Source organism: Epinephelus moara, chromosome 3 (assembly GCF_006386435.1).
Source record: "Epinephelus moara isolate mb chromosome 3, YSFRI_EMoa_1.0, whole genome shotgun sequence".
Taxonomy (NCBI): Eukaryota; Metazoa; Chordata; class Actinopteri; order Perciformes; family Serranidae; genus Epinephelus; species Epinephelus moara.
Genome location: NC_065508.1, coordinates 2,985,085 through 3,000,618, shown reverse-complemented (window position 1 = coordinate 3,000,618; position 15,534 = coordinate 2,985,085). Strand labels below are relative to the sequence as shown.

The 15,534-nt window shown below is 40.4% G+C and overlaps 1 protein-coding gene across 3 annotated transcripts in view; it reads right to left on the bottom strand.

Moving 5' to 3' along the window:
- mink1 (misshapen-like kinase 1) overlaps positions 1 to 15,534 on the bottom strand; it is a 41,487-nt gene that overhangs the window by 18,057 nt on the left and 7,896 nt on the right. For all 3 annotated transcript variants that reach the window (XM_050041497.1, XM_050041498.1, XM_050041499.1), the window contains exons 7-13: positions 15,432 to 15,486; positions 11,905 to 11,983; positions 9,899 to 10,074; positions 9,715 to 9,784; positions 9,398 to 9,608; positions 2,362 to 2,469; positions 1,662 to 1,748 (exon numbers count right to left, since the gene is read on the bottom strand). In XM_050041497.1, the coding sequence (XP_049897454.1) occupies positions 1,662 to 1,748; positions 2,362 to 2,469; positions 9,398 to 9,608; positions 9,715 to 9,784; positions 9,899 to 10,074; positions 11,905 to 11,983; positions 15,432 to 15,486 (786 nt within the window). The remainder of the gene's footprint in view (positions 1 to 1,661; positions 1,749 to 2,361; positions 2,470 to 9,397; positions 9,609 to 9,714; positions 9,785 to 9,898; positions 10,075 to 11,904; positions 11,984 to 15,431; positions 15,487 to 15,534) is intronic.

Here is a 15,534-nt window from a genome sequence, read left to right as displayed (position 1 = left end):
GGTTGTATATCACGTGATCCTGCAATATCAACCGTGGCCACTATGCCAAAATTGACTCCCAACACTGTTCCTGGAGGTGTGCTGCCCTTGAGCACGACACTGAACCCTCAAAACTACTTCAGGGACACTGTCCTGTGGCCCTGTGCTCTGGTCTCGATGAAGATATGCATATACACAGGAATAAGGGCTGAGCAATGTTTTTTTAATTATATCGATGTCCTGGTATTTAGATATTGTCTTAGATTTTGTATATCATCATATTTTATATAATTCATACTGGACGTGTAAGTGCCCCGATTCGCCAGTTGTCGTGCTAGCAGTTGCCTGGCCATTCACACCAGAGGCGCATTTCTCCGTACTGGTCAACAAGTCATTCTGCTCCTCTGCTCTGTTCTTATCAGACGTAGAGCTTTTTCTTTGTCTGCTTGTGTATGTGTGTGTGTGTGTTTGCATTTAGACACAACTGACAAATATGTGACACAAGCAAGCATGGACTGCTATAACTTATAAGAATTGGATCATTTATATTCCTTATATTGTTCATAATAGATAATCAGTGTGTTGTCTTGCCAGATTCACTTGTGGCTTGCAGAGAAAATAGACCAGACGCCAAAACTATCGCTGCACATAATGAGCCGGCGACGGAGTGCGTCATTATATCCACATTACTGATGATTATTTATCAAAAATCTCACTGTCTAAAAATGTTTCAAAAGCACCAATAAGCAAAGCTAAAAATATCGTTGTAACATTGATATTGAGGTAATTCTTCAAAAACACAGTGATATTTGATTTCCCCCACAGAAATTATGGCTATGTGTAACCTTGGAGGAATACGTAGAAAAACTCATCTCAGCTGCCTCATGCATACAGCAGTAAGGACTGGGTTCTTTCTCCCTCCAAAAAACTGGAACAAAGATCTAAAACTATAGCTGAAACCAAATGACAGCATCTCCTATGCTCCACAGAAGCTAGCTAAAACAAAGATGTCAGGAGTGTGACAATTCACTGTGAGCAAGATATCGACACACACACACACACACACACACACACACACACACACACACACACACACACACACACACACACACACACACACACACACACACACACACACTAATAAACTGAAATCTGCCCAAAACTGCCCCCAAATCTAGGTCAGTGAATGCCTTTTCAAGACATGCAGTACTGTGGAAGCTACACCCATACACAGCAACATGAAGCATGTCTGCATCAAGGTGCTGCATCTACAACATGAAACTGCTTATTTTGCTACAAATACAAGTAGAGCTTTTGGAAAATAATCACTGAAGTATTCAGCTGCCTTTTCCTTCACCTAAAAGCATCCACCCCAAACACAAGCAGACACTGCAGTGTTTGATTTGACAAAACACTACAACACTGTGTTTCCTTATCAGAATCGAGGGACTAAAGACAGAGAGGTTTTGTGTGCGGCACAGATTATAAACCCGGAGGCAATTTTGTGATTTGTGATATTAGGTTATATAAATAAAACTGACTTGACAAAAGTCAGACATTGCACTCGATATTTTTCAGCACTGATCAATAAATCTTCACTGATGACGTACTGTAATCGAGAGGACATGGAAACCTCTACAGTCAGGACAAGAGATGAAAAAGGAGTGTTGAGGACTAGTTACCATAAGCAGTGCTTGTTCCTGAAGCAACTGCTGCTGAAGGATTTCTAATTGCCGCTGCTCTTCTTCTAACTTATGCCTGATAAACTCCTGAGGGAAGGTGAGGGGGCAGAAATGACAGGCATTAGGGTGGGAAAAGAGAAATGAAGGTATAAGGGGGAGGGGTAGAAGATAGAGGCACAAAACAGTTATGTAATGTCATCTCAATAAACAACAGACACCATGTGTTGTACTGATAAAAATCAACAATTCTAACACTGAATTTTAGTGGCAATATATGCACCAAGTTGTTAGAGACAAATAAAAGTTAGCATTAAAACATAACACCACTGTTCAGCACTACTTAGAGATTGCGATAAATCATTAGACTGAGGATTATTAAAATACTTAGCAGTGTATCGTGATTGTTGTAAGCTACCATACTAAGATAAAAATCTGTATTTGGCACCACAAGGTGATGATGCTATGATGCCAGACTCTTGTGTTACTGAGGGTAGACTGGAAACAGAGCACAAGAGACGCAGAGAGCTCACCCACAGAAAACTCATCTCTGAATAAATACACTAATTTAGACCCTTGCTGCTATGGCAACCTACTCGCGGAATTTCACCACCAGAGCAACTTGCACAGTGTTGCTGGCGGACACGCCCACACTTCACACTGATTGGCTGAGTGCATCCCCACATCTCCCGTGGTTGGTTACCTGCTCCCTCTCAGCCAACCTTCTATCTTCCTCCCGTCTCATATCGTCGAGTCTCCGATGGGGACCTTTTTCTTGCTGCCTCACCATCTCTCGCTCTTTCCTCTGTTGCTGGGAGAGAAGGGTGACAGGAAAAAGAGAAATGAGCACAGAGGCTATGTTTGCACAGGGGAATTTATAATGGCGAGCCTGCTTATAAGAAAACCCTCCCTTGTTTTTAGTGCAAAGAGCTGGAAAAAGGAAATAAAGGGAGTAGGAATGCAGGGCAGAGAACAGAGGCTGTGAGTCATTCTCACAAACACATACACACACACCTATTGCATCCTAATCATTATCAAAGTGTGCTGCTTTGATTCAAACTCACACTGACCACAGTTATTCACTTTTGGCAGGGAGTAGTCTTTATCTGCTATTTTTTAAAGAGACGTTAAAACAACACGGTTTGTTCTTTGTGGTGAAATGACACAAAGCACACAAAGCTCTTGTCCACTCAATTGTTGTTGGCACTTTACAGTTGAACAGAGGAGCCAGAAAAGATAGAGGAGGAGGTGGTGGTATATTAGGGGAGTTCTATCTCACTGCAGTAAAATACTTAAATCTGCACAATAATTCTGACAACAATAGCAATATCAGTGTGACAAAGTGTGCCTCATTCAAATCCCACATCACCCGTTAAACATTTCAAAGCTGCTGCCACTTTGTCAACTCACCAATGAGCTGAGTTACGTAGGTATGTCTTTCAAAATCCTCAGCAACATACAAAACCTTTAATCAAATAATGTTAAAGGGAAATTTCAGTTTATTTCAACCTGTCTCCTATCGTCCTAAATTTGTTTCAAGTGACTAGTGACATAAAAATAATAGTTAGCATGTTAGCCGTTAGCCTAGATACAGCCGGGGCGCATAGTAGTGTCAGACCTGTTAAAACTAAGTGAATGGGTATATTTCAAGTGCAAAGTTAGTCCACTAAACAAGCTTTTTTTCCACAAAGACCGCCTCATATCGTTAGGATAAATGTCAGAGAACATATAGAAAACGACATGTAAACGTGTTGTCTTACCTTACCGGTGTGCTGCCATGTTTGTTTACGATCTAGCTCTGCTTTCCAAAGCGCGGCCGAAATATCGCAAGAACAAGCAGCGATCTCATACCGTGCCTGAAATCTCGCGAGAACAAGCAGCAACAGCTGGAAGGCAGAACCGGACAGTAGCCTGAAAAGTTCATTCATTTATTTTATGAAAGATTTATAGAATAATGGCTGACTTTTTGCCAGACTTCGACTTTGTGGAGGAGGAATTTGATTTTGCAGAGTTTGATGGCCGCCCTTATTTATTTGAGCCAGAATACACTGACGAAGAGCTTCGTGAAATTGAAGAACGGAGGAGGAGAGAGAGAGAGGCGCAACAGGTAGAGGACGAGAGAGGAGGAATGGCTGCTGCAAGGCTGCGTAGCTCTGGAGATTGGTGGTGTACCTGTGAATGCTGTGCCCCAGTGCCCACAGAAGAGGAATGCCTCTGTTGCAAGGAATGGGACCGGTTGCAGCCTTATTTTCAAGGTCTGGATGTGACCGAGGACGAGACACCTCCACCTGGAGTAGTATCCAGCTGGGCTTTATCTAGAGCTCGCCAGATATATTTCGGCCGCGCTTTGGAAAGCAGAGCTAGATGGTAAACAAACATGGCAGCACACCGGTAAGGTAAGACAACACGTTTACATGTCGTTTTCTATATGTTCTCTGACATTTATCCTAACGATATGAGGCGGTCTTTGTGGAAAAAAAGCTTGTTTAGTGGACTAACTTTGCACTTGAAGGTTGCCCGTTCACTTACGTTTTAACAGGTCTGATGCTACTATGCGCCCCGGCTGTATCTAGGCTAACGGCTAACATGCTAACTATTATTTTTATGTCACTAGTCACTTGAAACAAATTTAGGACGATAGGAGACAGGTTGAAATAAACTGAAATTTTCCTTTAAGTAATGTCTTTGTTAAAGGAGCAGTGTGTAAGATTTAGGGAGAATTACTGGCCTCAGGGCAGATTTCAACCAGCTGAAACTTCTCCCGATTACAATTCCTTCAATGTTCATTGTTCAGAATGTTTTAGCCAGGTGCCGAATTATCTGCAGAGGTCTCTTCTTCTCCACAACAAATGGATCAGGTGATTAAAACAATACAGCAGTTTCATGTAGCAAATCATTGTTTCTTCAATGCCGTGTGCCTACATTTCCCTGATAATTTAATGTGTCCTCACCTTATTTCAAATTGAGACATTCAGGAGTTTTTTTTAAGTGAGCTAGATTATCCACAGAGCCCCCTCCTCTTCAAAAAAAATCGGACCCAGTGATTTACACAAGAAAAAAAACCCCACCCAGAATAAAGCAGTTTCATGTCACATGTCAGGGTTCTTCCAACACTGCTTGTCGTGGAGGGGCTGCTAACCACGGTGGTCAACACAAAAACAGAATGGCCCGATCTAGAATCTGTTCTAGGCTGCTGTAGAACCATGGCAGTGAACATGGTGATTGCTGTGGACAAGGACCTGCTGCCTATGTAGAAATAAATGGCTCATTCTAAGGTAATGAAAACATGTTTCTTATTTTCAGATAGTTATACACTAAAGAAAACATTATTATATTATGTTCCATTTCTTCAAATATATCCCCTTAAATCCTGCACACTGGACCTTTAAAGTGTTACCTCGACCCTAAAAATTAAATCAAGCATCAACACAAACTCTGTAATTTGATTCCAATTCCCATGTCAGCCAATAACAAATCATATCTAACACAAAAATCACAGAGTGCCATGTTTCCAAAGTTTCCTATGTTTGTTTGAAACATGTTGTAACATGATGCAAAAAATTACCATGATAATCTGACTCAACCAGCTGATCAGTAACCTAATTACTTATAAAGGCTGCAGACTGTAAAGCAGAGCTTTCCTCAAGGCTTCTTTCCAGACGCATAGTGAAGACACTTTGGCAGCTCTATATCACATAAAACTTTAAAGGACGTTCCACTGGATGTGAAATATTGGCAACATTACAAGTGTAAATCAAGACTTTATGCCAACTCCTACAGTATCAAACCAGTAGTTGTACTATGCAAGCATTTACCACCAAAGTCAGTGGGAATTTGTATTTTTACATACAGTGGTTTGCAAACATTGTTAACAGCATTACAAACCCACCTGAACCAACATTTAGAGTATCAGACTTTGGAGTAGAAAGTTTGTGGGTGACAGTAATTTAATGAAATATAGGACAGGCTGATTATACTTCACTGGTGATCTAGATCTGGGATTGCCAACATGAGTAATTATCATGTGTTTTTAGCTTCAATACAGCTACCTTAGCTAGCCTGTTTATATTCTTTGACCTTACAGCCATAAAGATATACACAGACTGTAAAAAAAAAATAGCATGCATATTGTTTGTATGCTTTAAGTCACAAAACTGGGCTGTCTATGCAGTAGAAGGACACAACTACTTTTAACATTAGTGCGGTATGACCAGAAAATACAGGAAAAAGGGCTATGGCATTTGCTTTTGCTCAAGAGGTAGAAAACCTACAGCTACCACACTGCACTGTGCCGCACTGAACCAATAAACGTCCAGCTCTTCTGTTTTTCCACAGGGAACATTATGGTGACTAGCTGGTAACGATCTCCAATTATAGTTGTACAGTAAACTAAAATGTGTTTCTGAAAACCTCTGAGGTGAGAAATAGGCAACGCAGTAACAGACAGGTTCATATCTGCTTAGTTTTACCATTTGATCTCAGTTTTTCAGTCTCTGTTTTCACAATACAGGAAACAGTATGGCGTCCATTTCCTATTCATAAAACTCTTGTATTACAGCTAAACAGTGCACTAAAATAAGTTTCTTAAGACATTTAGGGAGAGGCAAGATTAGGCAAGACAGCAACGGACTCTTGGTTTATATCTAATCAGCTCTGCCTAGTTTTACTGTTTGATTGGAGTTTGATCTGAGTTTGAGAGACAGAGAGTGTCTGTGGCATGTGGTATAACAAGCAAACGAAAATGAGGAAGTACAATCTGTAGTTCGAGCACCAAGCCTAGATTCAACAAATATCCACCAGATGATGTGATTTGAGCTGAGAGATGAGCAAGGAGATCTGGGCGCTTGTAAAATGGAGGGACTATTTACCACAGTTCATTTACACATTCTACCCACACTGTTGTGATACAAAGCTGGTTGAAAATCGGCAAGGTATCCCTTTAACACATGCAGCCTCCAGGGCTGCAATGTGTTAAAGAGGCAGATTAGTGATCTTAGTGTAGAAAGTCTGACTCTTGAGCCACTTACGCAATGTACTAATTTCCATACTCCATGAAGGTGAAACTACATTTTCACAGTTTCCATGCATTTTACAAACTTCATACTCAACATCTCACTCTAGGCTACAGAATCATCTCACTGGGGGCAAATGTTTGCAGAATTAATAATTCATACTTGCATTGCAAGGAGCTGGACTCTTCTTCACTTTATATGATCTCACTCTGTTCCCCAATGTTCACAGATTTATAGTACCATGAATGTTTGTGAACAAAATGTCGAAAAGGTTCTGTGAAAATAACCTGAGCCTTTGTCGAGTCCTTCCAACACATAATGTAGTCATGGAGGCTTTGAGCTGGTGACAAAAACGATAGGTCAAGTGTACTGGTGTGTTGTACATGTTGCGCGAAGGCCTCATTTCCAAATTAAATTTAAGCTATTCAAACATTGTTACTCTTATATGTTGTTTCATTCTGTTACTTATGTTCATAATTCATATAATCAGAGGCCAATTATAGGAGGCAAATCATAACTACTGTGCACTCATGACCAAAGCAAGAAATGGTAATCCATATGCACAATAAAGTGCAAATAAAAGGGCAACTCGTTGGTGGATATAGGACAAAGACAATAGCAGAACCATTACAGACAAGGAACCTGATATTTCCGTTGCTTGGTACAGTTTTGCTTTGAATTAACAATGTTCTGCCTGTTGCATAATGTATTAGAATCATGAGCCTCTAGCAAAACGAGCAGGATTACAATTAATTACAAAATCAAGGTCAACGATGGAAATAACGTGAAAGACACCATTTTTCTGTCCTTAACAAAATCTGATATGTTTGTACTAAAATGCATTAGAATGAATTAAAACCAACATCAGACAAGAAAAAGTCGGACCACGAGGATGTCAGCTCGAAGTCTGTTATGAAAATGTGGGGTTAGTATCTGACATTATGAATGTGGGTGCATCTTAACTACAGACATTTCATCATTCTCTGAAGAAGAGAGATGATTTATGCATAGGTGGTACTTCACTTCAAAAGCAAAATTGCTGATACTCAACCTACATTAGAACCATGTCCCTAAAACATAGCTACGTTTTTTAAATTGGGTATGAACATTGCTCTGTTCACAGTTTGAGAACTTTTTAATCCTTCCTGCTTTTCATCACCAGCTCTGAGTGTATGCAGCATTTTATTTAGCAGGTATCAGACCTCAAATCTCAGCACTGGGTGCAGTGTTGCGCAATAATCTTGGGGAAGATCTATGTTGGTCTCAACACGTTTTCTATTGTCCTCGACGATGGGACAACATTAGATTTGAGCCTTGCTTTTTAGCCTGCGCATAACCGATGTGACACAAAGGAAAACATCAGCCACTGCCATTGGTGAATGCAGGGGTTAAAGCAAGAAAAACGTTTGTGCCTGAAATGTGGAGCACGGAAGATTTGTGTGCCTGAAATCTGAAATATTTTCCCAAGCGGGGGGCTTGGTGTTGCGGTCACAAAATGAAGAAATAGAAATTTATGTGTTGCAAAGGAACGTGTTTATTATCAAGACGAACAAAAAGATTATAGCTTTAGTAGTTACTTTTCAGATTAAACTTTTATAGCATAATGAGTTTATAAATAACGATTAAACTTTCAGTGGTTACCAGACTTTTTGACTTATAGCTCCTGCATCTCTTCTTTGCCTTGGTGCTATTTATTTTTAGAAGCTAAATCATTTAGGCTGTATGCAAAATTGTTTCGCACTTGATGTGAATTAAACAGGCAGTTACGTCGAAATTTCGCCTCTGGGCAAGCACGTCATCATTGAAATGGATCACTTCTGCCCGTGCCGGACAGAAACTTCGCCACGCCGGAAATCCGGTGCTGCGCTGGAGAACTTTAACCCCTGTGAATGTCATCATATTTATTGATAGGCTAATGGCAGTCAACAAGGCATATATCGGTGGATGCATCGGTGCAGAGTTCAAAAATATAAACACCGACCAGCACCTCTGAAGCTCACTAACTAACACACTGTATGTCCTTTGACTAATCCATACAAACAAGAAGTGTAAAAATGTCAAGTTGAAGTGTTATGAAGAGTGCTGTAACCTTTCTCTCTTGGCACAGGGGTTTGTGCCTTAACTTTACTTTTCCATATGTTTTGATCTGTATATGCAATGATTAAAAAAGATAGTGTCTTATAATCCCATGAGTGATGGGCCAAAGTTGTGACACTAAAATAGATAAAAATGAATTAATGATTGGTTAGAGTTTTAGAGGTGCTGTCACAAGTTTTTCTTAACTTTGGGGAGAGTGAGGCTCGCCATTTCCCGCTGCTTCCAGTCTTTATGCTAAGCTAAGATAACAGACCATTTTCACGGCAGACATTTTGACTTGTCACAGTAGGAAAAGCACACAGGTGAAACTGGTAACATAAATGAAGGCTCAGTTTCATTAGGTGGCAACGTAAGCTATTCCACTAAACCTGCATGCACAATACTGGGGCCTCCCCTAAGTGGAATACAGTTATCATTAATGTTTTTAAATACACCTGTGCTTTCCCTACTATGGCATGTTAAAATGTCTGCCTTGATGAAGGTCAGTTGTCTCCCGAATCATATTTAGCATGCAAATACGAGACTCGTATCATTTTGCTCACCAAACTCTTGAATAGAAGCTTATAAGCATATTTCTAATAACGTCAAACTATTCCTTTACAAAGCAGAAATTCTCTGGTTGATCATTACCTCTTCAAGTCGGCGACGCTGTTCCTTCTGCTCTTCAATGCGTTTCTGCCGGTCATGCAACAGTTGCCTCTTGTGTTCCTCAGGGTCTCTGCGCTGAGCAGCTAGCTGGGCCTGCTGCCTCTTGTGAGCCTCCGAGCGCTCTTTGTTCTCCTGCTGCAGACGCTGGAAGTCCCGCCTCAGGGTGGACTCACCGGGTACATTGAGGATTGAACTGATGATGAAAATTAAAGATATGAGGGAGAGGATTTTGGGGAACGCACAGAGAACACAAGATAAAGATTAGTACTATTTGCACAGAGAATATGAACTGCGGGTACCTTGACTCTCGGTCATCTCCACGATTTTCATCCTCTTCATCACTACCACTGTACTCATACTCTGTTTCTTCTGTAAGAAAAATGAGCATAAAGAGAAGTGAAATAGTTGGGGTAACCTACAGTACACTTCAGCTGATCACTGACCATGTAGAGACAATGTACCCCGGGTATCTCGTGCGCTTACCCTTCTCTCCCCTTTTCTTGCGTGTACGGTCAATATGGTCTTTGAGCTGAATTCGGACCTGGCGCTCAGTGGGCTGGTCCCTGATGAAGGAGTGCTTGAGAAGCTGCTCTGTGGATGGTCGGCTGGTATATGTCTTCACAAGACAGCCCTCTATAAAGTCAATGAATTTCTTGGACCTGGGAGGAAGGGGAAGGTTAGAGGACAATGAACGAGTGAGGGAAAGTGGAAGGGCGAGGAGGCATGGACGGTTGGCAGCTGGGCTGTTATCGCCTAGAAGAGAAATTCAGGCGGGACCCTCTTAACATTTTCAGGGGTGGAATAGAGTGTTTGACATTTTTAGGACTCTCCGTTTCTTACACAAGTGTGAACTAAAGCATGTATTCTTGTAATCACAACACTGTGCACTAGAGATCGACCAATTTATTGGTTTAGCCGATTAATCAGTGCGGATCGCATGTTTTGGTAATTAATGTTATTGGTGGTACTTGGCTCTGATAGCCGCCAATGGCTGGGCCACCTCCCCCAGTCACATGAGGGTGTGCACGACAGGCCTGAGCTGACGAAGGGAAGGTTGCGTTAAATGATCAGTGGGTACGGCTCCAGAGAAAACAGGTCCCTTATGTTGTGTGACTGTGTCTAAGAATGTTGTTTTTCATTTTAACATGTATTTACATGATCTTTTTTGGCTTGACTGCAACAGCTGCTCCTGCACTATGGCACTAGAACAAAAGTCCCTGAGTCTGTGACTGTGAATGCCGCCACTTTCTGTTTCAAATTAAAAGCCCTCTAGCATTTCATACACGGTTAAGCCATAAACCAGGTTTTGACCTAGTCTTGTTTTATGAATCATAGACAAAGTATTTTGAATTTGAATTTTTTAGCATATACAAAACACTCAAATGTATGTTCCTGTTGCAAACTATCGATATAATCAGCTGACCTGTATTGTGCAGTGATCCATTTCATTCTGCAATGTCTTTACAAAACTAATTTGACTGTCAGAGGAGCTGGCAGCTGCAGCGAACCATGTAACAGTACATACACAATTCTGTAAAACTACTTTACTACCAGTTGTTACTTTCTTCTAACACAATTTCTCTGAAGCTGCAATTGAAATATGAGCACAATAATATGATCATTAAATACAATTCAATGCACTACAATGACAATGCAGTGAACACTACCTGTGTGAGGTCAATAAAGCACAAACAGTGTAAACAACAGCTGTTGAGTTCATGCAACTGTTTGCATATCTTATTTACAGTATGTTTTTGTATCTTCATAACTGTTCATTTTGAGTTGCACAATACTGACAGGCATCTACTTTATGATTGGAGTTATAAAAACATTGTGAAAGAAACATTCTGAATGCAGTGGGACCATAAACTCTACTAAGTGGGTCCATTAACAAGCAGCAGGAAGAGTAATGGGAGCAAAAAAATAGGGTAGGAGAGAGAATATGGCAAATTAGTTTAAATGACTTCAGCTTCTTGTCTTGCTCATATCTGTCTCAATATTGGGACAAAGTAATGACCTCTCACACTTTGAAACCAAGTGAAGAACTGCTGCCCTAAAAGTCTTTAACGATCAAGGAACAGATGCACCCAAAGTAACCTCAAGCATAACATCTGCTTTGAGAAATCAGATTTTTCTCTAATTTTGCATCACTTCTTGTAGGAGCAACATTCCTTCCATTCAGTGCTGCTCTCGTTAAGTGTGTTTATATGCACTTAACCTGGTTACTGGTGCTCTGCAGTAACCTGTTTTCTTAAACACCAAGTAAACACCAAGTATACCGCGTTACTGCAGTGCATGTAAATGTGCTTTCCTGGCATGACCTCATTTTTCCCACTCTGGCATATCATTCATCTTTACTTTTCAGTTTGGCATTGGGAAGATGTTAAAGTTTTAAGGCTTCTATGCACATATGACATCATATGAAGGGTGCCTGCTCAGTGTCCAGAATCTGATTGATGTAAAACACAGCAGGATAGGTAATAACTCACCATTTTTTGGATTTAAGTTTCGGAGGGGGATTCCTGGGAATCAGGAAGAGGGCTCTCATCGGGTGCATGTCACACAAAGCTACAAAAATAAAAGAAGATGTAGAGAGTTAGGTGTTATTAAATCCTCCTACCCATGCTACGGTGAAATGAAGGAAAAAGGAACATCAGAATAAATTTTATGTTAGACAGAATATCATACCCTCCCACACCTGGTAGTTTGTAAATAATACAAGCCACCATTACACATATTCTTTGTGTCCTCAAACATGGTTACAGCTGCTGTTATCCAATCTTTCCCAGCGCCTCAGGCTTATTGTTACACTGAATGTAAGAGCAAGGACTGTGAGTCATTGTGTTCCCAGCGTAGGTAGGTAGCTAAACCTGACTGGTTAGCTTTACAGTTTCACAGTAAATAGGCTTTTATATGGCTGTCTTTTGGACATATGCAACGTGACTGAGACAGCCAAAGGCAAGAAGAAACTTTGATTTCAGCACTTTAAAGGTTTGAACAGGAGGATCACAAGTATACTGATAATGTGTGCTTCATATAGCATGCAGGCTTATACACAGTTATAATGTTAAAGCACAATCAGTGTTTATTCAGTGGGCATGCACTGTTTGTTTTCATTTTTTAAAAAGGAATGGATCACCCACTGACAGGATGCTGGCAATTTTGTCAACTTCCTGTCAGAGGAAATGATCGAGTTAAATACTGCCGTGCCATTTAGTGTTTTATTAAATACTTGGAGTGAGCTGTTCTGTTTGTTTAGGCTTTTAGCTGATCAATTGTACAGACAGCCCTAAAGCTCTGCATTTAAATGATTCCCTTTTATTTGCTGTCCTGACAGCTCTGTGTTTTCTTTAAAGTGTGAACAGACAGAAGAGGTATGGATGGTGTCTGCTCACACAGCGAGTGTACAGAATGCTCAAAAGTGTGTGAAAAAGATGCTTAATAATTCATACGTTCAAAAACAATGTAAAAGCAAGACAATAAGCTTGTAAGGCAAATGAATACATGCCTGTAACTGGCACAATAATGCACCTCAACAAAACAGTGACACATAAAACTGTTGTCAGTCCCATCTTACATATTGTGTAGATAAAATGGCCACAGTCCACCTGTCACACCTTCCCCAATTTCATATGCAAGACAGAAAGGAACTTCAAGGAAATGTAGGACGTTGTGTGAATAATTTATAACTACATATCTCAATAGAAAAAAAATATACATATGTATTTAGAAATTTGGTCATCAACACGGTCATTATGGCAATAAAATATAAGAAGCAAGAGAGAGGAAACAACTAAGGCTGCAACTAATAATTATTTTAATCACTGATTAATCAACTAATCAAAAAATGCACTTAATAACAAATATGCATTTTGAGTTATCCAAGATCAATGTGGTGTCTTAGCATTGCTTATTTTTTTGGCAACAGTACACCAAGCATAAAGTAATGAAAAATGAACTTACTAATAAACTGTCTTCCATTTATTTCTGTTGATTAAATTATGGTTTCAGCAGTACCATCTAAAAAAAGCTAATCTAAAAACAAGATATATTTATCATTTTATTATTAATGGAAAATATACTTCAGTCATGAGCAGGGCTGAAAATTAACACCCGCCAAGAGCCAAATGTGGGTAGATTTTCCATTTGGTGACTAAATCTCGGAAGGCTATCTGCCACATTGGCGGGTAAATGTTTGTACCAAAATAGTCATGTAATAAATTATATATATAATAACTATACGGGCGCTCTGTTTGTTGTGTGTCGCACATAAATTGCTCTCCGCTGCATAAAGGAACCTGTAGGCCTACTCGGAGTACGCGCGCCTAGATCCATGATCTGCTGTTAGTAGCAAGCAAGCTATCACAGCGGGCGTCATGTGGCGACATTTACCAGGTGTAGGTAAACCAGCGACAAAACGGCGTCATGTGGCGACATTTACCAGGTGTAGGTAAACCAGCGACAAAACGAAAAAACACAGACGAGGACGAAGCTGAAGCTGTAATGTTACAGAAAAAAAGTTTTGTGAGAAATGGAGGTTCGGCGATAACAGCATTTCAAGAGGCTGGCTACACTACGATACTGAGGGTGCAGCAATGAGCTGTAATGTATGTTGGCAATGTGCTGAAGAAAAAAAACAAAAACGTAACAACTCGTTTGTCATCGGTAACAAAACAATGAAGCTGGAGAACATCCGTGACCATGAACGCAGCAAGTGTCACATAGCCTGCATGACTGTGTCCCACGCTCAGTCCGAGCCCCTCCTCTTGACACCCGCCGTGACGGCACTCAAGGCCTCTCCTTTAAGCTTGTATTCAACCTAATACTGTATTATCTCAATGAAAAGTACTGAAACAAATGTATATGTGACAGAAACAAGGCAATTCATTATTTTGGCTGGTAAAAAAATATGCTTGGTCTGTGGATTTTTTCATCTACCAGTCCTCTTGGCCGGTGAGCCACAAAGTTAATTTTCAGCCCTGGTTATGAGACTGATGGGGTGAGTAAGTACACACTGTATAATTTACAATGGTACATCAACACCAGCTTGACTGTTGCCTGTATGTCTTATGTCATTCCCAGTAGCAGCAACATGGTCTGCAGGAGCACTGCAGTCCTCATCAGTGGTGTGAAAAATGCTTTCAGAACATGAAAAAAGTTATCAAGTGTCTGTGGTACAAATTTATTTCGACTAAGAAACTGGACTCAACTAAAACGTTATATTTTAAGATCCCCACCAGACGTGTTGATAGATATATTTATGTATATAAATACTGTGCTTGGAATAATGATTTGTATCCAGCTTTTTTTTTCCCCACATAAAAAAATGTAGTTGCTGTTGTCCTACTTCCCTGAGATGTGCATGAGAGGCTTCAAGTTTCCACTTGGGGAGACTTAATATATTATTTTATTCAACAGAGTGAAGAAACATTTTGTAACAATACAGAGCTCATAAAACCGCACACTCATATTGCAAGTGTTTCCTACTACTGCTACTTCACAGCCAAATGTAATAATCAGTATACCAATAAGTAACGAGTGTAATTTAATTCCTGCTGCAGGTAGGGTTATAATGGTTGCTTTATAACAACCACCACCTGGTCAAATGTAGCAGTATACTAGTTACTCACGCTGATTATTATGGAATTTCTTTACCATAACTGCAATTAATTGTAAAAGCATTTTAGCTGCTACTCTTAAGTGAGATTTTCTTTGCTTCTTAGTCAGGTTTGACACCAATTCTCTAGGCAGACAGATCTCACCACAAAGCAGACCAGAGCGATCTGTGCAATCAGCCTCCACAGGCCAACTGCCAGCTCACGACTACACTACCTTGATTACAGTGAGTCAGCTGTCCATCTGAAGACACAGACAACACGGCCGGATATGCAAGACAGACTCATTCATGAGGTCTTTCAGAATGGGCTTTGAGACAATGACATGTATCATGTGTTATTGAGGACATAGGAAGACATGATTTAACCAAGAACATCAAGAAAAAAATGGATTCACTTACGAGGTGCTCCCTCTGCCATCTCAATGGCGGTGATCCCCAAGGACCAGATATCACTCTGCAAAATACACAAGGGACCAGGTTGGTCTCTATCTTCCATATGCTC